This window comes from Mauremys reevesii, linkage group 15 (genome assembly GCF_016161935.1).
Source record: "Mauremys reevesii isolate NIE-2019 linkage group 15, ASM1616193v1, whole genome shotgun sequence".
NCBI lineage: Eukaryota > Metazoa > Chordata > Testudines > Geoemydidae > Mauremys > Mauremys reevesii.
This window is the reverse complement of record NC_052637.1, coordinates 13,896,099-13,917,039: the sequence shown is the minus strand read 5'-3', so window position 1 is coordinate 13,917,039 and position 20,941 is coordinate 13,896,099. Positions and strand designations below refer to the sequence as shown.

General features: G+C 47.8%; 2 protein-coding genes across 2 annotated transcripts in view; one reads left to right on the top strand and one right to left on the bottom strand.

Moving 5' to 3' along the window:
* Positions 1–9,620, bottom strand: part of LOC120383102 (L-amino-acid oxidase-like) — a gene marked incomplete at its 3' end in the record, with an annotated part of 40,932 nt that extends 31,312 nt beyond the window's left edge. The window contains exon 1 of the mRNA XM_039500727.1: positions 9,491–9,620. Within this exon, the coding sequence (XP_039356661.1) occupies positions 9,491–9,620 (130 nt within the window). The remainder of the gene's footprint in view (positions 1–9,490) is intronic.
* A 348-nt stretch (positions 9,621–9,968) lies between these two features.
* On the top strand, positions 9,969–19,224 carry LOC120383101 (putative olfactory receptor 2B8). Its single transcript, XM_039500726.1, has 2 exons — positions 9,969–10,205; positions 18,259–19,224. Exons 1-2 carry the CDS (start codon positions 9,969–9,971, stop codon positions 19,222–19,224), a joined length of 1,203 nt encoding a protein of 400 aa, XP_039356660.1.
* Positions 19,225–20,941: the final 1,717 nt, after the last annotated feature.

The window sequence follows — 20,941 nt, the reverse complement described above, 5'->3', positions numbered from 1 at the left end:
GGTACATCTATACTGCCAGCTTCGGTCGAGAGACTCAGGTTAGTAGGCTCTCAGTAGCACTGTAGAAATAGCTGTGTAGACAGTGCTTTCAAGTTGCCGCTTGGGCTGGAACTCGGGCTCTCAAGCCCACCCGTTTCCCGAGGCTACAGAGCCCGAGCTCCAGCCCAAGCCACAACTTCAGAGCGCTGTCTACACAGCTATTTGTACAGTGCTAGTAAAATCCCCACTAGCCTAAGTCTCTCAATCTGGCCTAGGAGACTCACTGCCATGGGCAGCTCACTGGAAATGTAAACGTACCCCTAGAGGCCAACAATCAAGGGCCCCATTGTCCTAGGTAAAGTCCACACATGTAGAATGAAAAGATGTAGCCATGCCCCAAAGACCTTGCAATTTAAGTACATTCTTTTCTCAACTGTCTTCATGAAAGAAGATATTAAACTCCATGAGCGAGTTAAGAAATGACATGTGGAATCCAGCACCCTCATTCAGTGTGTGTGAGTGTGTGTCAGTGTTTGGGGGAGTATGTGAGAGTGTGAGTGTGTGTGTGTGAGAGCATGTGAGTATGTGTCTGTTGGGGGGATAACAGACTGTGTGTATGCATGCGTGAAAGAATGTGTTGGGGAAGTGTGTAATAGATTATGTGTATGTGGGAAACAGAGTGTGGGATAGGGCTTAGAAGAGTGTGTGAGAGAATGCTTATGGGTTGGAGGAGTGTGTGTGAGAAAGCATGTGTGAGTGTGTCTTTGTGAGTGGTGGGGTGTGTGTGTGTGTGTGTTGAGGGGAGTGTGTGAGTTGCACTCTGCCATTCACCAGCCATGGCTACAACCAGCAAGATGACTCCAACACACTCCCAGTGTCAAATTTTCCCCAAAACTGTATGACCTGTAATGTCCAGCTCTCTGCCGGATAGTTCAGAGAAATAATCAAGTTTGTTTGTTGCTTTGAAGACACAAAAGCACATCACAGCGTATTAACATAACTGGGCGTAAATACACCCTTGCCTTTAAACAGAGCAATGAGTTGGTTTATGGCATGAATGAAAATATTTTACTAACAAAATAGACATAGGATTAAGTGAGTTCAAGTATAAGGAATAAAGCTAGAAAGAGCTACAAGCAAAACATGCTTCTAAAAGTCTAAACTTAATCTAGCAAGATGCATGCTTTGATCAAGCAGGTTTCTCACCCATATTCAATTCCCAGCAACTTCAGCCCCCATTTAATTGAAGGACCCCTCTTTTCCAGCCTGTAAGAGCTCTCCCCTCTAGCAGCCCTCCAGTGATTTCTATGCAAATGGAGCTTCCATTGTTTTTTGTTCCACCATGCTTACTTTACATAGGAGACAGGTAAATAGCTGCAGCCCCCATACACACACTGATCCTTTCTTTGTTGGGCCACACACTTTAAAACAATAGGCATGGGAAGCGGGTGAACCCCCCCTTCAGGGAGGCTAGCTCTCCATCCCCACCCCTTCTGCCTGAGGCCCCACCCCTACCCTTCCCCTTTCATGCCACCTCGCCCCCTGGAGCTGCAAGGCCCATCCACCCAATGCAACAGGAGAATTCCTGGCCAAACCGCCCCAACCCCCAGGATGCCCAGAGCCATCCTGAGCTGCCCTGGCTCAGGCCACCCTGAGCTCCAGGCCACAAGCCAGTCTGAGTTCCAAGCTCCAGGCCACCAGCAGTAGCTGAGCCCCTGCCAGATTCAAGGGAGAGGGGAGTGAGGAGGGATGCAGCAGGCAGTCTCACGAGGGAGGGAGGTGGAGAAGAGGTTGGACTCACCAGGCCGTGGCAGGTGATGCAGGTCTCAGGGAAGATGGGGAGGAGGAGAGGAGGAACATGGTGAGCAGTGGTGACTTCTGGGAGGGGGGATTGGCATGGAGGAGAGGAGGGACTCAGTCAGGCAGCGACGAGTAGTGGGGGTTTTGGGGGAAGGGGCAGAGCACAGGCGGGGCCACCACGGCCCAGGTGTCTGGCAGCAGCTCTGCCAGGGGAGGCTTAGCCTTCCTTGGCCTATTATACCTGTCGTGCATAACCATAGGCATAGTTTGACTTTTATATTTGGGGACGCAGCTCCAGTCAGGCAACATAAAAGAGGAGAGGTCACTCTTATAGAGCGATCTGGATGGCTTATTAAGTTGGGCCCCAGCGAACAATTTGCACTTCAATATGACCAAATGTAAACTCATACAATTAGGCACAGAATGCAGGCCATAGTTATAGGATGATCACCCAGTGGGATCTGTGCTGGAGAGAGGCCTTCCTCAAAGCTCCCTCTGTGGCCAGCCGAGGTGTGGACTTTCGCTGTTGGCTTGAAATCAGCATGGGCTCTGCCGACATCAACTCGTGGGCCAGAGACTCACAGGCGCCATCTTTTTCTTTTCCCTGGTCGTGCTCTACTCCCACTCCGCCCCGAGGCCCTGCCCCCACTGTGCTCCATGCCCACTTCTCCCACCCCACAGAACAACCTGCCCTACCCCCACTTTCAACCTGCCTGGCCTCTCCCACCCCACACAACTCCTCTGTCATCCTGCATGGCCCCCTTGCCCTCTGCTTTGCAATACAACCAAGCACCATCCTGGCTGCACCTCTAGGAATAATCCTTGCTCTCCTTTCCAAAGAGATTATTCTTATTGCTTTCTACTGCAGTAGCAAAGAGGATCTGACTGAGATTAGGGTTGTACCGAGCACTGCAGAGACACACAGCGAGAGGCAGTCCCTACCCCATCTGAGATCAGGGCCCCATTGTGCCTGGTGCTGCACACACATTGAGAATCAGTCCCTGCCCTAGGTGAGATCCAGGCCATGTTGCATGAGACAGGAAGATATATGAGTTTAGTGCCTTCTGAGCAAAACTATTGGACATCACAATTGAAGACTGGATTGAATCAGTGAAGGCAGCTCTATGGGTGTTGAGAGTACCTGAAGAAGATCATATGGATTTTGTGGAAGAGTGTTTCAAAGGCCAGGCCAGATCCACAGGGAAGTTCATGGCAACAGCTGATAAGCCAGACATAGAGAAGACATTTCAGATTGTCTTAGAAGTGTATAAGACAAAGTAACCATTGGAACCAGACTCAAAGAATTCTATGAGCTGACACAGAATCCAGGTGAGACCATTCGGGCCTACTCATATGACCTCTAGGAGAGAATGAGCCAGGTGAAATGCTGGGACCTACAAGAAGTTCGGGAAATGAATATGTTCCTGAAAGTATAGTTAGTGCTGAGGATCTGGGATGATTCCCTCCACTGTGAAATGAAGAACAGGTTTAAAGACGAGCCCAGTAAGAATTTCCATGAACTCGTGTAAGCTGCCATTACATGGTCTGAATTAGAGGAAGTTCCTGTGTAAGAGATGGCCAAGCCCAACCCCTGTACACAAAGTGGAGGCCTAGGTAATGCAGCTACCAGGAAAACAATTCTTCCCCAAACACAGTTAACACCAGAAAGTTTAAAAGAAGCTGTCCAGAAACTGGCTGCCTAACAAGGGGAGATGCTGAAAATGATGACTAAGGTGATGAAAGGTAAAATCTCTCCTAGTATGCCAAAATATCCAAGGGCACTGGGATCCTGAAAATCCCCACCTTAAAGGCATCTGATTTTCAGAAGGCAAGTGCTCCGGGCTCCCTGAAAACCAAGCATTTAAAAATCATGTATCATGCTCCGAAATCGTGAGATTGTCTTTAAAATTGTGAGATTTAATTAAATTATAACTGTTGGGTTCTTTTTCTTTGCATTCCAGTTTCTGAGATTTAGATCATACTTGTATCACATTGCAGGGTTTTTCCTCCATCTCCATGAGGGCTAGAAATGTTTCTTTTTAAAGCTATTTTTTAATTGTAAGCACATTCTTCCAGGCTCTGCAGCTTTCAGGAGAAGATCTAGCACTGTGAGACTTTCATTGGCAACACTGCATCAAATCAGATACCTAAAATCACCAGTCACTTTTGTAAATCTTGGTTCATTTCCCTCTCTAGTAGCCTGACCCTCACTAACTGCAACAATTTTTTACTGAAGCCCAGCCAAGGAAGTTGCTCTTTTGGTTCAATCTTCCCTTTATACAGTGACTTTGCTCTGTAGTGGCCGACCTCACCTCTGCAACCTGACGGCTGAGTGCCTGAGTTAATAAATATGCCTCCAGCTTCACTTCATTCTCTGGGCTCTCTATACTGACTGAAGTTTTAGATAGAGAGAATATCTTTTATTGGACCAACTTCTGTCAAGCTACATGGAGAAGTTCATCCAATAAAAGAGATTATCTCACCACCTTCTCTCTCTAACATCCTGAGACCAACATGGCTACAATAAAACTGCAAACAACAGGTAGGTAGGTAGGTAGGTAGGTAGGTAAATAGATAGCATCAGGATTTAGACAGATAGGTATAGGTATTCAATTTATTTTTAGGTCTGAAAAGTGCCCAGTTATTTTCCCCGCACAGACACCTAAATAGAACAGAATGTTAGGATATAGACCAGGGGTCGGCAACCTTTCAGAAGTGCTGTGCCGAATCTTCATTTATTCACTCTAATTTAAGGTTTCACGTGCCAGTAATACATTTTAACATTTTTAGAAGGTCTCTTTCTATAAGTCTGTAATATATAACTAAACTATTGTTGTATGTAAAGTAAATAAGGTTTTTAAAATGTTTAAGAAGCTTCATTTAAATTAAAATTAAAATGCAGAGTCCCCTGGACTGGTGGCCAGGACCCGGGCAGTGTGAATGCCACTGAAAATCAGCTCACGTGCAGCCTTCGGCACCCATGCCATAGGTTGCCTACCCCTGATATAGACACATGTCTGAGCCAGTCCGCTCAACCTGGGGTTGGATCGGAGCCAGAGCCCCCTAGAGAAAAAGAAGCCCCATATTGCATTACTAGATCACTGCTGAGCTCATGGTTTTGAGAACGTCTTGGCAGGAGGAGATTTAGCATTATTGCCTGATGATTTTATCCCTGGTTTACACTGCAGATGAGATCAGTTACACTGGACAGTGTGGGCATGTTTTTGTAGAGGTGTCATTCCCTAAGGTGTAAGTGAAACGCGGACTTACAGGGGTTAGTAAGAAATTTCCCAGCTGTCCACGAAGCGTGTGATGACACTTCCTCTGAAGCTGTCACTGGCCACCGTTGAAGATGGGGACTGGAAGGACCTAGGTGGGATCTAGCCTGCAGACTGGTATGCTCCTGTTAGTTGTCTTTGTGCTGCGCTTCTCCCCAGCATGTGTAATGCTCCCCGAGGTTGGATCCCTCTTGACACACTTTGATTCACTTCTCAACCTAGCATAGAAAAATATTAATGGTCTGTCTCAATTATGGAATATTATGAAGTCACCTAGTCCAACCCCCTGCTCAAAGCAGGACCAACCCCTAAACAGATTTTTACCTCAGTTCCCTATATTGCCCCCTCAAGGATTAAACTCACAACCCTGGAATTAGTAAGATAATGCTTAAATCACTGAGCTATCACTCCCCCAATTTGTGTATTGCTTTGCTGGGGGTCCTACAAGTTACTGTTTCCTGTTTGAGTCACTGTTTAATAAACCAGTTTGCTTTATAGTTAATTCTGTCCTTAGTTTTCTTTCCATTGATAGATGAGCTTTGGGGGCACAAGTCTGCTGGGTGGGGAATCTGAGGTGTAGAGCCTAGAGTACATCCAGTTAACCACAGGCAAGATCTCAGTTCCTGCTTAATAGGGTGACCCCAACACATTCCTATTTGAGAATTTCCCCTCCCCCCCAGATGTTAGTTTTGTGCTGCCCAGCCCTCTCCTGGGCAGTTCAGATATTTTAGGTCTGTGCCCTGTGAGGGGAGCAATATCTCACAGTTTGCTACTTTAAATGGAGTTACTCACACAATTCAGTTTAAATGCATCAATGGATCAGTTTGGATTATGGAAAAAACACGTTTATTTCACTACAAAGAGAGATTTTAAGTGAGTACAAGTATAAGGCATTAAAGTCAGAAATGGTTACAAGAGAAATAAAAATAAATCGCTTCCTACTACTAAACCTTAACAAAGTAGACTCATTCAAGGAGAAAGACTGTTCTTTTGTCTTCTTAGAGGAAAGAGAGAGAGATGAATAGGAAGATATACCTTGGGTTGTTTCTGACACCCACTTTTATTGTCCAGTCCCCTTTGAAATGAATTTTATTGAGGGTTATGCCTTGATAAATTACATTCCTGCTGTGAGGATGGAGATAAGGAGTCTCATGGTGAAAGATGTGCCAGGTTGCTGTTTGTTTAAATGCAGATCGGGTTGTTCATGCCCCCCTTCCTTGCCTAAGACTGACTACTTGATAGGCGATTGCTTATTGACTTTGATGACACCTGGCTACACTCCCTTGTGTTCAAGAAACTGCAAGTAAATGCATTTCAGACCTAATTTCAGCTTATGTTTATTACTTTGCACAGAATGTTGCTACAAACATTTTGTCATGATTGTATTCACAAGTGAGTTATTGGTTTTCAAAGCTCTCTCCAGCAGGCTTAGAGCAGCTGAGCCAATGCAGCTTTTTAAGTGTAGACTTGCCCTTAGGAAGTTTTCTTAATAGCTAAGCTGAATCTCTGTTAGTACAGGTTAAGGCCATTACTTCTTGTCCCACCCTGGATGGACATAGAGAACCATTGATCACCATCCTCTTTATAGCAACTTTTCACATATTTGAACACTGTTTCCAGGTCCCCCTTCAGCCTTTTTTCCTCTAGACTAAACATGCCCAGTTCTTTCAGCCTTTCCTCATGGGTCATGTTTACTAAACCTTTGATCGTTTTTGTTACTGTCCTCTGTACTCTCTCCAGTTTGTCCACATCTTTCTTAATGCACAATATATGATATTATTTGTTAATTAATAGTAATAATTGAGATAATCATTTAGACAACCTACACACATTAAATTATTTCAGTATTTCCATGTAATTAACTCCTTTCAGCCATAGATTGTAGACAGATAAGTCGATAAACAGAAATCTATCAGCCAGTTTTTCAAAGTGATCTAAAATCAACACAAATAGATAGATTACCCTGTAATTTGCCATGCCACATCAGGGACAGAGTGCAGTTAGAAGTGCAAATTTGGGATTTGGTCATGGGGATCCTGACATACATCCTCCTGCAAAAATAACCACTTCAGAATTGCCAGTGCTTATAATGTTTTCCTGAACAGAGCTGGGGAACAAACTAGTTGCAGAAACCACATGAAATGGAGACCAGTGGACTTTCCCTGGGCTCATCTAGTGTCACGCACCAAGAACCAGATGCAAAACGGAGTGGTTACAAAGTTATTGGGTTTGGATTCTGGGTCTATAGATTGGTAGGGATATCTGATGAAACCTCTGAAATTCAGGAAATGCAGTGTTAAATGATGCCTCTAGGTGTCATCATAGCAATTATTAATGGTTAGTTAATGTTTGATAATTAATTGACAACTCCAATAAACTGAAAAGCAACAGAGGTAACACAGATAAATGGAAATACTTTTTAGCATGACCCCAAATTAACCTGTGTTACTCATACTCCATGACATTACCAGGGAAAGATTAGGCATTTATTCTAGACATCGGTTCCTCACTGAGGTTGGTCGAGAACTCCTTGGTAAATAAGAAGTTAACTTAATGACATACAATGTTTCTATGACTGCTACAAAAATTACTAATAAGATGCATGACAGTTCATAAGAGTTATTCAAAAAATTGTAAATTAATTTGTAAATTATTTTAAGGGTCAGAGTTCAGGTTACAATCTGAGTTAAAAGCATTTTTCTTTCAAGATTCTGAGAAGGGCATTGCATGTTGAAATGACCTCATCATATACACTATCAAGAATTCAAATGTTTCAAGAATATATGTTCCCATGATTTAGGATACAAGTCAGCCTCTAACTGTCTGCAGTGAGGAAGACATTTCTGTTATGTCTCATTGCCTATCCCCTGGCATACATATTGTAGAACTGCCACCAACTGCCACAGCTGCACTTTTCCATGACAACTTGTTTGAAGTATTTCTGTAGTCAGGTTGATCACAGGATATGAGTAAAGCAAAGAAGGTGAGATAATCTCTTTTATTTGACCAACTTATGTTGGAGGCTTCAAAAGAAAGCTGCACAACACCTTCAAAAGATGAGCCTGAGAACTTAAATTCATAAGTCTTCTTGTGACAGATTTATGTTACCAATCTGCCTGGAGTGTCAGGTGATCAGGCTGAGGCTGCAGGATCTTTAGAGAAGGCTGATCTGCCTCCCCATGGGACCCCCTGAGTGAGGAGGTCCTTGGGGTTGTGACATTCTGGACAGCCCTGGACTTAACAGAGACTCTGGTTTTATGACTCTGTAGTGAGGCCGAGTGGCCTCCCATCAAGGGGCAGAGTGAGGCATCATTACACTCCCCTTGGAGGGTGGATCCTAGATTTCCCTGCCCACCTCACTGGAAGCAACGGGTCGTGGCTGGAAGTATAAAAGGCCAACTCTGCAGCACAGTTGAGAGAGAGCCGGTGGAGGAGAAGGACGCTCGGCCTATTCGGCCACGTCCCCAAGAGAAACGTTCGCCTGACTGTTCCTGATCCTCAGACACCGATGAGGACTGGCCTAGCGTGCCTGCCGCCATGTAACTTGAGGAGCCAGAAGAGGCCTGGAAGCTAGAGGTACCAAACCCCAGGCTGGCAGGAAGTGGCCCGGAGCAGCCATGGAGCAGCGGGCTGCAGAGCCAGGGATGGCTCAGTTGGCATGTTGCGGCTGGATCCCCACCAACACAGGAGCAGGCAATCCTGCCCCTGCCGGGGCCCTGATCTGGGACATGGTGGAGTAGGGTGGACTCATGTCTCCCTGCCACCCCATCTCAGGGTGGCTGACTCCTACACTGTTCAGAGAAGCCCTAGCCCTGAAGAGGAGTCTCCCTAACCAGCTCTCCTACAGACCGTTTGTTTGCTGGCTGCCTGTGCCTCACCCAGGCTGAAGCCAGCCCTAAGACTGCTTTGCTTGCTGGCCACATGGTGCGGGGACTGGGAAACCAGAGGTCAGCCATCAGGAGCCCCAGAAGGCAGAAGACTGTGAAAAGGCTCAGTAGATGGTGTTGGGCCCTGCACTGTGTCCTTCCTTGGCTCCATCCATGAACAAAGCTGGCTCTGCTTGGAGAAGACTGAGCGATCTGGGCATCTGGGAGTCATCAGCTCCAGCCAGCACAGACCAGACATACACCTAATATATAATCCCTCTGATTCTCTTTTATTGAATATTGATGTAAAATCACCATCAACATTGCCCCCTCTCTATTTAATTCTCAGATATGGATAGTTTGGGGGCTTCTTCCCTCTTCTCATGTTAAACTGCAGTTACTTCGCCACCTGGGCAGGATGTTCACCAGAGTCACCATCCTGCACCAGGTGCTCCTGCTCTCATCAATGCTCCTGCTATTCTGGCTGCGTTGGTGGTACAGCACAGTGCCATCCACTCCTGGCAGGACCCATGTGCTCCTCCTCTCCAGCTGGTGCTCGTGCTCTACCTTCTGCAGCCAGCTTTTCAGCCAGCATCCCAACATCTTCCACCTCATGGAGCTGGCCAAGCATATCTGCCACCTCCTGCCCAGAGGCAGCCCAGAGCTGCTGCAGGGGCCCGGCTGTGACCTGCTCCATCCCTTCTTCCGGTGGGAGGTGGCCATGCTACAGGACTTCATACTGCAGCCCCACTGGGTATCATAGGTCTTCCAGCACATTGACATTGTGAGGCCTTTGGGGTGCTAGGCCTGCTCCCAGGCCTGGAGGCACCAGCCTCCTTTTCACCAGGTGCAGATCTGCAAGACGGCCATGGAGGTCTTTGTGTACAGGCCAGTCATCTCGGAGGAAGAGCAGAGAGAACAAGTGCTTCTTAAAGAAGAGATTGAGGCTCACACAAAGGAGTGGGGGCTTTTCTCCAATCTCCACTGAGGATTCGGCACAGTGGTTGTACTCTTTGATAAGAAGGCCTTCCAGAGCAGGGACATCATGACGTCCACAGAGTGCCAGGCTCGCTGCGGCACCAGCCCCTTTGGGAATGTGGTGGGAGCCTGTGTCATCTACAGCCACATGGCACTGAAGGTTATCAGGTTTTTCCCGCTGGAGGCGCTCTACCCGCTCTTTGCGTCCACATCATCCACCTGGTCCATGAACCCCAAGCCATTTACACCTCTCACCCAACGCCTATCTGGTCATGTTCAAAGACTGCCACAGCCAGGACAGCATGTATGTTGCCGCAGTGCACTGCCCACCTCCTGCCCTGTGTGACACTACCTCCTGACCTGCTATAATGACTTAGTCAGGGATCCACTGTGCCAGGTGGCCAAGTGGTACCGCTACACTGGCTTGGCATCCTCTCCAAGCTCAAGCCCTGGGTGCCCAACATCCCCCACTGATCCAGGCCTCTGGACCTTGTGGCACTCCTGGCATGGAGGGATTCAAGCAAGGTCTCCTGGCCCTGGAGGTACCAGCTCATCTTCCACCAGGTGCAGGAGATCCGTAAGCTGGCCATGGAGGTCTTTGTGTACAGGCCAGTTAGCTCAGAAGAGGGATGGAGGGACCTAGCACTTCCTAGAAAAGAGATCAAGGACTAGACAAAGGGGTGGGGTCTTTTCTCCAATCTCCCCTGAGGATTCAGAGCAATGGTTGGATGGTTAGATAAGGAGGAGCTGCCTCCCTGAGCAGAGAACCCACTAGGGAATAAGTCACACACTTGTCCAATGATTTTCCCACAAATCATTGGACAATGGCACATCCACAGGGGGTGGATGCTGTCAGTGGATGCTGTGTGGATCAGTCAGGAAATGCAGACCCAGCTACATTCTCTTGTGTGGAGCCAGAGATAGAACCCCTTTCCTACAGCACTAAATACACAAGACCAGTTCACCTAGAAGCAATCTGTCCTGCTGCTAGATCCTTTATCCGCCCTGCAGAGACAGCTAGTTGACAGGACTGGGAGTCAGGATTCTTGGCTTCTCTCCCGTCTGTAGGAGGGGAGTGGGGTCTAATGAGTTAGAGCAGCATACTTGTCCTGGATGCTAAGACTGACCAGCCACCTCTTATCCAGATATCTAGAAAAGGTGTACGGCCATCCTATCTCCTGTGTCAGTCTTTTGTTAAAGATAGGAAACCACCAGTCACAGCCATCAACTAGACAAAAACCCTTTCTTTCCTACTATGAGCTACTGTCTGACAAAAGAAGAGAGTCTAATGGCCCCCTAAAATTAGGGTTGTGAGTTCAGTCCTTGAGGGGCCCATTTAGGGATCTCGGGAAAAAAATCTGTTCAGGGATTGGTCCTGCTTTGAGCAGGGGGTTGGACTAGATGATCTCCTAAGGTCCCTTCCAGCCCTGATATTGTATAATCATGTGAATTGCTATCCTCTCTGAAAGGGGCTTTTGAAAAGTTTGGGTAACGTTCGGTTCTCAAAACAAGCCAATGGCAGATTCAAACTGATGTATGTCTTGGGTTGAAATTCTTTTTCCTCTGGTGCATCTGATTCAATACATTTCCAGACTTTGGCATAAATTTTCTAGTGTTTTGCCCATGGGATTGAGCCAGCTGAGGTCGCTGTCCTCAAAACCCTGAACCAGGTTTGACTGCTTAATGTTGTATAAGTGACAGGATCATGCTAATACCTGTGATCTCTGGGCCCTCTTATTCAACTAGAAATTAACACAAAAGCTCTCCCGCTGCTCAGGGGGCTCGCTCGAATTTGACTCCCTTTGGATTCACTTCAATTCCCTTCTTAATCTGAAGCAGAAAACTTTTTAATGGCCCCACAAGGGGACTCATCAGAGGCCATGTCACAAATAGCATGTTTTTAATAAGCCCCAATTGCTGGATCCCCCCGCTGGAGCCAGGAGCCAAGACTCTAACGATGCCCAGCACGTCACATTCTGAAGCCATTGGAGGGCACTAACTCTAACAGGAGAGTTGGCACCAGTCCCAGAGTTTCCTCTGTCACAGACAGGGGCTGAATATCTTGGCACCAGATCCTTGGCCAGCCAGACTGATAATACATATCCTTCTGCATCAGGTCATTGTCCAGTTACTTCAGTGCCACATACCCTACTGTACCAGGTAACTCTCCAGTTATTCCAGTACCCCATGTCCTTCTGCAAAAGGTCATTGCCAAGTTTCTGTAGTGTGTAGAACAAGCCTATTCATCAGGTGTAAATGCAGGTATCTGAAGTCTGAAAAGATTTGTTCTATGCTGTTGGACACTGATGCAATTCTTTTTTCCAGGTTCTGGGTATAAAGCAGGGTTCAGCTGTTATTTACCAGCCCCCTGGCCTGACCTAACTTTCCTCACAAAACTGTTAACCCTGGTCCCTGGGGCTCTGCAAACATCACCAGCTGAGTGCCAGCCCCTTGGGGACGATGCAGGGAGGAAACTCTCCCCATACTCTCCAGCTCTGACAACCATAAAGGTTTGTCTCCCTCCCCGCACACGGCCCTTAGAAGTCTGGGACGGAGTTCCTGAGCTGTGTGGGAGGAGACACCTGCAGTCTCAGAGACGCGGGGCCCTTCCTGTCCATGCTTTGGACCTCAGCCCACCCAGACACATAGAGATACCATCCCCGTAAGCTTGGAGACACAAGGATGGCTGCAGAGGGGTCTGGCTAGCCACCCGTCCTTTTAGCAGTCCACCGTACATTTCTGCATCTATCCAGCTCTCTCCTCTTCTGTCCATCTCTCTCTTTCTTTATTGTCCTCTGCCTTTCTCTGTTCTTCTACCAATTCACCTCTGACTTCCTCTCTTTCTCCACATCCATCCTTCTCTCCATCTGACTCCCCCTCTCTATTTCCATCCACCCATTCCAAGCCTCTGTCAGCCCACACACACTCAGTAACTCTCTCTCTCTCATCTCTGGCTTTTCTAATGTTCCCAGCACTGCAGTCGCTGGGTTCTCAGGAGCCCCTTCCCACTGACACAGGCTTTGGGCATCCCCACCCGGCTCGGGTTTCCAGAGCCAGAGGTGGGTGTGCTGCCCACAAAGCAGGTGGACAGAGTTAGCTGGTTTCCTTACCCCCCCTCCTCCCAAGCCCTGTAGACATTCAGCCTCTCGGCCTGGGGTGTCTCATCTCCGGGCTCTGCAAGCACTGAGCGGATTTCAGTGAAAGGAAGCAAGGATTGCAGCTAAGACTCTGCCCTGGTATCGGAGCATCTAAACAGACCGGAGCTGTTCAGGCAGGAGCGGTCTGGGTAGAGCAGATCCAGAGGTGAATGGAGGTGAGTCAGCGGCGGAGGGGGTTTGAAATAGGCAGAGTGAGGGAGTTGGAAAGGGAACAGCACAATGAATGGAGACAGACAGGCAGACAGACTGACCGGGGGATTATGATGATTAGGATGGATGGATGTTTCCTGCCACATCTCCAAAATCAGGGTTGTTACCAGCATAGGCTTATCAATAGCACAGATGCTGTAGCCCCAATCTGAATTGGCTGGACAGAGCCTTGGTGCGAGTCCAGCAGGTGCAAAGATCTGCACTGGTGGATCTCACTGGACTATCAGGAGCAGTTCTCTTTGAAACCAACCCTCTGTCCCACCTTACTTTCCTTTTAAAGTTTTCTCTCTCCCTCAGTCTCTCTCTGGTGCAGATCCTCAGTGGATCCACTGCTCCACTTGTTCAGTAGAGCAAGTTATATTACAGTTGAACCTAGAAGCTCCCACAGAGGTGGGTCCCCATCCTTCCAGGCACTGCACAGACACACAGCGAGAGACAGTCCCTGACCCAGCTGAGATCAGCAGGGTGACCAGATGTCCTGATTTTATAGGAACGGTCCCAATTTTTGGGTCTTTTTCTTACATAGGCTTCTATTACTCCCCACCCCATGTCCTGATTTTTCACACTTGCTTTCTGGTCACCCTAGAGATCAGGGCCTTGTACTTTTGGGTGCTGCACAGACTCACAGTAAATGAGGGACACACAATCCATGCCCCAAACATAGAATCATAGAATCTCAGGGTTGGAAGGGACCTCAGGAGGTCATCTAGTCCAACCCCCTGCTCAAACCAGGACCAAACCCAACTAAATCATCCCAGCCAGGGCTTTGTCAAGCCTGACCGTAAAAACCTCTAACGAAGGAGATTCCACCACCTCCCTAGGTAACCCATTCCAGTTCTTTACCACCCTACTAGTGAAAAAGTTTTTCCTAATATCCAACCTAAAACTCCCCCTCTGCAACTTGAGACCATTACTCCTTGTTCTGTCATCTTCTACCACTGAGAACATTCTAGATCCAACTTCTTTGGAACCCCCTTTCAGGTAGTTGAAAGCAGCTATCAAATCCCCCCTCATTCTTCTCTTCTGCAGACTAAACAATCCCAGTTCCCTCAGCCTCTCCTCATAAGTCATGTGCTCCAGCCCCCTAATCATTTTTGTTGCCCTCCGCTGGACTTTCTCCAATTTATCCACATCCTTCTTGTAGTGTGGGGCCCAAAACTGGACACAGTACTCCAGATGAGGCCTCACCAGTGCTGAGTAGAGGGGAATGATCACATCCCTCGATCTGCTGGAAATGCCCCTACTTATACAATCCAAAATGCCATTAGCCTTCTTGGCAACAAGGGCACACTGTTGACTCATATTCAGCTTTTTGTCCACCGTAACCCCTAGGTCCTTTTCTGCAGAACTGCTGCCCAGCCATTCGGTCCCTAGTCTGTAGCAGTGCATGGGATTCTTCCATCCTAAGTGCAGGACTCTGCACTTGTCCTTGTTGAACCTCATCATACTTCCTTTGGCCCAATCCTCTAATTTGTCTAGGTCCCTCTGTATCCTATCCCTACCCTCCAGCGTATCAACCACTCTTCCCAGTTTAGTGTCATCTGCAAACTTGCTAAGGGTGCAGTCCACACCACCCTCCAGATCGTTAATGTAGATATTGAACAAAACCGGCCCCAGCACCGACCCTTGGGGTACTCCACTTGATACCGGCTGCCAACTAGACATGGAACCATTGATCACTACCCATTGAGCCCGACCATCTAGCCAGTTTTCTATCCACCTTACCGTCCATTCATCCAGCCCATACTTCTTTAACTTGCTGGCAAGAATACTGTGGGAAACTGTATCAAAAGCTTTGCTAAAGTCCAGAAATAGCACATCCACTGCTTTCCCCTAAGTAGGCAAGACAGATAAATGGAGGGAGAAAAGGAAGATTATTGTTCTCACTTTTGAGATGGGACCCCAGACTGAGAGAGTCGAAGTCACTATCCCAAAATCACCCAGTGACTCTGCTTGCATCCGAAGAAGTGGGTATTCACCCACGAAAGCTCATGCTGCAAAACTTCTGTTAGTCTATAAGGTGCCACAGGATTCTTTGCTGCTTCTACAGTGACTCTGTGTAAGTGCTGGGTACTGAAGCCAGCTCTCCAGAGTCCTCAGCCAGGACTTATCCTCTGGACCATTCTTCGGGATAAGATCTTCCCCTCCCTTCTCACTCACTCACCTTAATATCTTCTAGACTCTTCCCATGTCATCATTCCATTCGTCATCCCGTCACCCCATGGCCATCACTACATTGTCTGGGACTGCAAGTAGATTGGGCAGAATACAATTGCCAAAGTCACTTTTTTATCCTGTTTTTCCATCAATCCCACAGCCCCTCCCCAGCTCATCCCAGCTTTTTTTTTAAACAATAGCCAGTGACCCAGCGAGTTTAACTAACACCTGTCAAATGTGCTACTGAGTAGTCTGTTTCCTTTCAACTTATCTCCACTCCTTGTCTTCATCTTTCTGGCCACAGGCCATTTTTGAATGAATGGACAAACAGCATTGCTCTCTGACAACCATCACCAACTGTATCTTCCTCCCTCTCTTCTTTCTCACTCAGATTTCTCTCCCCCGCTTCCTCCTTCCAAGTCTAACATGTATGGATGTACTTATTCAGAGGTATAAAAGCTTCAGTAGGTGCCCATGTTCCTGTCAGGGATTCCAAAGTATTTGTAACATTCTTAGCCCTTTTGGGTGACACTGATAGAGTTAGAGGAGGGAAGGAGAGAGGTGGGAGAACAGGAATGAAGATGAAAGTGAGGATGGGGAGAAAGTTGAAAATGTACAACCTGTGGGGAGAAGAGATTGAATGAGGATGTGATGAATGCTAGGTACGTGCAGTGTTTGGTATCATATTGACCACTGTTTTAGAAATGCAGAGAGACAAGGTGGGTGAGCTGATATCTTTTATTGGAGCAACTTTTCTGTTGGTGAGAGAGACAAGGTTTTGAGCTTACACGGAGCAGGGAAAGGTACTCCGAGTGTCACAGCTAAGTACAAAGAGGAACAGAAGCCTAAATAGTTAACACATATTTCAAGGGATCGTTCAAGGTAAAGTTGCCAGTGAACTTGTCTCTCGTCATAGAGGGGAATGGGCAGGCGGGAGAACCTGGAAGAGGAGGCTCAGTGGGTCACAGATTGTTATAATGAGCCATATATCCAGCCTCTCTGTTCAATTTGTGATTTCAGTGTCTATCAACATTATGAATTTACAACACAGACTTGATGGGATCCACATCCTGAGCCCCTTCTTCTGGCGTTCAAACAACCCCCCATGCTCACCATGCTCAGCATCGTAAGCAAGCTCCCCACAGAGCAGGACACACCAACTCAAAGTGGTACCAGACCCTGTCAGAATAACAGACACAAAACCCGCAGCCATATTTCCATTTCTATGATGATCAACACCATTCACAACACGGCATTCAAGATCCATTACTCTAAAACACACCAATCACAACATGTGGTGTATCTCCTCCAATGCACTAAGTGCCCCGACAACAAATATGTGGATGAAACCAGACAATGTCTATACTCTTGAATGAACTCACACAGGAAAATGATAGAAGACAAAAATACCCTATCACTGGTGGGTGAAAACTTGACACAAAGCGACCACTGTATTAATGACTTATCAATCCTCATCCTCAAAGAAAACCTTCAGAAAACCATTAAAAGACCAGCCTGGGAGCTTAACTTCATAACTTTGCTGGACACTAAAAATCATGGACTGAACAGAGACAACATTTATATCCCACTAACCGCACCCCCATCAGCTTATTTTCCCCCTCCTTTCCCCTCTATGACTGGAAGCATGTTACAGACCATTTCACCATGAATGGTCCATTGAAATATGTTTTAAGTACTTATACTGAAAAATCTGCTTCACTTTGCATTTAGCTGTGACACTCTGAGTACATTTCCCAGACCTGCAGAAATGCTCTGTGTGAGCTCAAAAGCTTCTCTCTCTCACCAATGGAAGCTTGTCTGTTACCCTAGATTTTATGGATGTGTGTACCCCAGAATGCAATCAAGGTAATTGCAATCATATTCTGTGCATTGAGACACCATGAATTAATAAAATGGAACACCAGATAGTTAAGAGTTAATTGGAAAACAGCTTTTAGAGGCAAGGTGAAAACTAGCTGGGAGTTTCTGCTAATCTGAATGGGAGGAGGGGAAAGAAAGGTCAACAAAGGAGATTGAAAACCTTGGTGGTTGGAAGACCTGGAGTCTGGGCACCTCTGATAGAAGTTTATTGAAAGTTAGGGAATGTGATGATTTTGTAGAGGTTATTATGACCTTTGTGTTTTGTAGAAGTTAGTTTTAAAAGACCAGTGAATACAGTGGATTCTGGAGCAGTCCTCTGAAGCCATTTAGAGAGATGTTTTTCTTGACATCTTTTCTCCCCGGTAGGTGAGCAACTGGCCACTGACAACCTGCTGCTAATTACTCAGTACACTTCCATATTTTAGGTAAATATCTGGGATGCTCTAAATCTATTGCTTATGACTGTGTGAGCTTAAATCTAATAAACTGCAGGTTTAGATAGTGTCCGCGTAGTTGTATTAATATTTCATCAGGCAGAAATGCTGTGTTCCCATTGATTTATCCTTGACACCACCTGGAGTGAAACAGTTTAGTTACCCCTACTGTGGGTTCTGAAAACCCTTGGTAACAGGTCCAATAAAATATATTACCTCATCTGCTTCATCTCTCCAATATCCTGGGACGGACCCGACTACAACAACATTGCAGACAGACAGATGAGAGATTTCCCTGACCTTTGCATAAATGTATGCAGTGCTGCAGGTGGGTCATTCCCAGGTTATTAAAGATTCTAGCCTTTCCCTAATACATTCACTTAACACTTACCTGTCTCCTAGGACTCAAGGCTACCACTCCGAAAATACCCACTGTCAATCACAGCAGTAGCACCTATGATCACAAATCTCCTTGCTGCAGGATATTTTTCACCCTTATTCTTTCTGGCCCCTACAGGTGATGTATGGCAAAGGGACACAGGAAGATGGAAACCAAAGCTCCTTGGGGAAATTCATCCTGCTAGGGGTGTCTGACCAGCCACAGTTGGAGCGGCTGCTCTTTGTGCTCATTTTAATCTCCTACACCATGACCTTGCTTGGAAACACCACCATCATTGTGGTCTCCTGGCTAGACCCTCATCTCCACACACCCATGTATTTCTTCCTCAGGAACCTCTCTTTCCTGGACCTCTGCTACACCACCAGTGTTGGCCCCCAGATGCTGGTGAATTTCCGAGGCACCCACAAATCCATCTCTTGGGCTGGCTGCGTGGCCCAGCTCTACATCTCCCTCTCACTGGGTTGCACCGAGTGCCTCCTGCTGGCCATCATGGCCTATGACCGCTATGCCGCCATCTGCCAGCCGCTGCGCTACACGGCCATCATGAGCCACCGCTTCTGCCTGCAGCTGGCGGCCACCGCCTGGTTGTGCAGCTTCGGCAACTCCATGCTGCAGACCATCCTGATCCTGAGGGTGCCCCGGTGTGGGCGGAACCAAATCGATAACCTCTTCTGCGAGCTGCCAGCCCTGCTCAAACTGGCATGTGTCGACACCTCTGCCAATGAGGCCGAGGTCCTCGCCAGCTCAGTGATTTTCCTGCTAGTTCCACTGGGCTTCATCCTGATGTCCTACAGCTACATCGGCGCTGCCGTGCTGAAGATTCGCTCAGTGAAAGGCAGGCTCAAGGCCTTCAACACCTGTGCCTCCCACCTGGCCGTGGTGTCGATCTTTTATGGCACAGGCATTTCCACGTATCTACAGCCTCCATCCAGGTACTCCCAGCACCAGGGCAAGATAATAGGCCTCTTCTACACCATGGTGGCCCCCATGCTCAACCCCCTCATCTACACGCTGAGGAACAAGGAGGTGCACAGAGCGCTGCAGAGGGCACTGAGGAGAAACATGACCGCCCAGGGGGTCTGAGCTGGGAGAGCAATTGGCACAAAACCATCTCTGTCTCTCCTGGCTACCGTAACCTCTTCTGTGCCCATGTCAGGGGCGGCTCTAGGCACCAGCGGGCCAAGCGCCCGCTTGGGGCGGCATCCTGGGGAGGGCGTCATTTGGCTCCGGTGGATCTCCCGCCGGCATGCCTGCGGCAGGTCAACCGGAGCCCGGGACGAGCGGACCTGCCGCAGTCATGCCTGCGGCGAGTCCTGCCTTCCCGCGGCTCCGGTTGAGCTCCCGCAGGCATGACTGCGGCAGGTCCGCTCGTCCCGGGCTCCGGTGGACCTGCCGCAGGCATGCCGGCGGGAGCTCAACCGGAGCCAAATACCGCCCTCCCCAGGATGCCGGAGCCGCGGGAAGAGGGGACCCGCTGCGGGACTGGGGAAGGGCGGCTTGGGGCAGCGTGATTTGTAGAGCCGCCCCTGGCCCATGTGGAGCCTTCTGCTCTCTTCACAGCCCAGGCCCTCTCCACCCAAACAAACCCTCTGGCCTCTCCCACTCTGCAGAACAAGCCTGACCTAATCTGCCCCACAACCTGCCTTCCCTTTCCCACCCCACACAAACCATCTCTCACCCACACAACACCCCTGCCCTCTTCTTTGCAATTCAACCATCTTTGCAATTCAACTATCTTTGGTGAACCTCCAGGAACAATCCCTGTTCTCCTTCCCAAAGAGATTATTCTTATTCCTTTCTGTTGTGGTAGCAATGAGGCTGCAGCTGAGATCAGGGCTGTGCCAAGTGCGACACGGACACTGAACAAGTTACAATTCCTTCCCCAGCTGATATCAGGGCCCCATTGTGCCGGGCACTGCACTGACACACAGCGGCAGGCAGTCCCTTCTCCAACTGAGATGAGGGCTCAATTGTGCTGGGCGCTGCACCGACACAAAGCAAGGGACAGCCCCTGCTCCAGCTGAGATCAGGGCCATCTTCTATGGGACCAGAAGATATCTGAGTTCAGTGGCTTCTCAATGAAACTAGAGCACATCTGGATAGAAGAATGGATTAAGTCAGTGAAGGCAGCTCTATAGGTTTTGAGAGCACCTGAAGAAGACATTGTGCATTTTGTGGAAGAGCATCTCAAATTCCAGGCCAAATTCACAGTTCATGGCAACAGCTAACAAGCCAGACATAGAGAAGACATTTCAGCTGTATGCAGACAAAGCAGAACCAGACTCAAAGAATTCTATGAGCTGAGACAGAATCCACGTGGGACCATTTTGGTCTACTCATATGAGCTCCAGGAGAGAATGAGCCAGGTAAAGCACTGGGACCCACAACAAGTTTGGGTCCTGAAAGCGCAGTTAGCGCTGGGGCCCAGGGATGACTCCCTCCATTGTGAAATGAAGAAGAGGTCTAAAGAAGAGTCCAGTAAGAATTTCCATGAACTCATGCAAGCTGCCACTACATGGTCTGAATTCCTTGGTGGAAAATCAGTCTGCATACAGCACTGAGAGGAGCTCGGACAGTGCCAACATATCTATCGACTTGTGTGAGCGAGCATTTGGAGACTCACTGCTGAAGTACTTATAGCCGAGGTGAAGATCAGTTGTTTGATACTGGCTCAGAAATCACCACTATTAGTGAGTTGCATTTTCGAAAATATTTGAAAAATAAGAAGCCAATCATACACCAAATACACAGTTTGTATATGTAACAGCAGCTGATGAAATGGCAACCCCAGAAGTGGGAT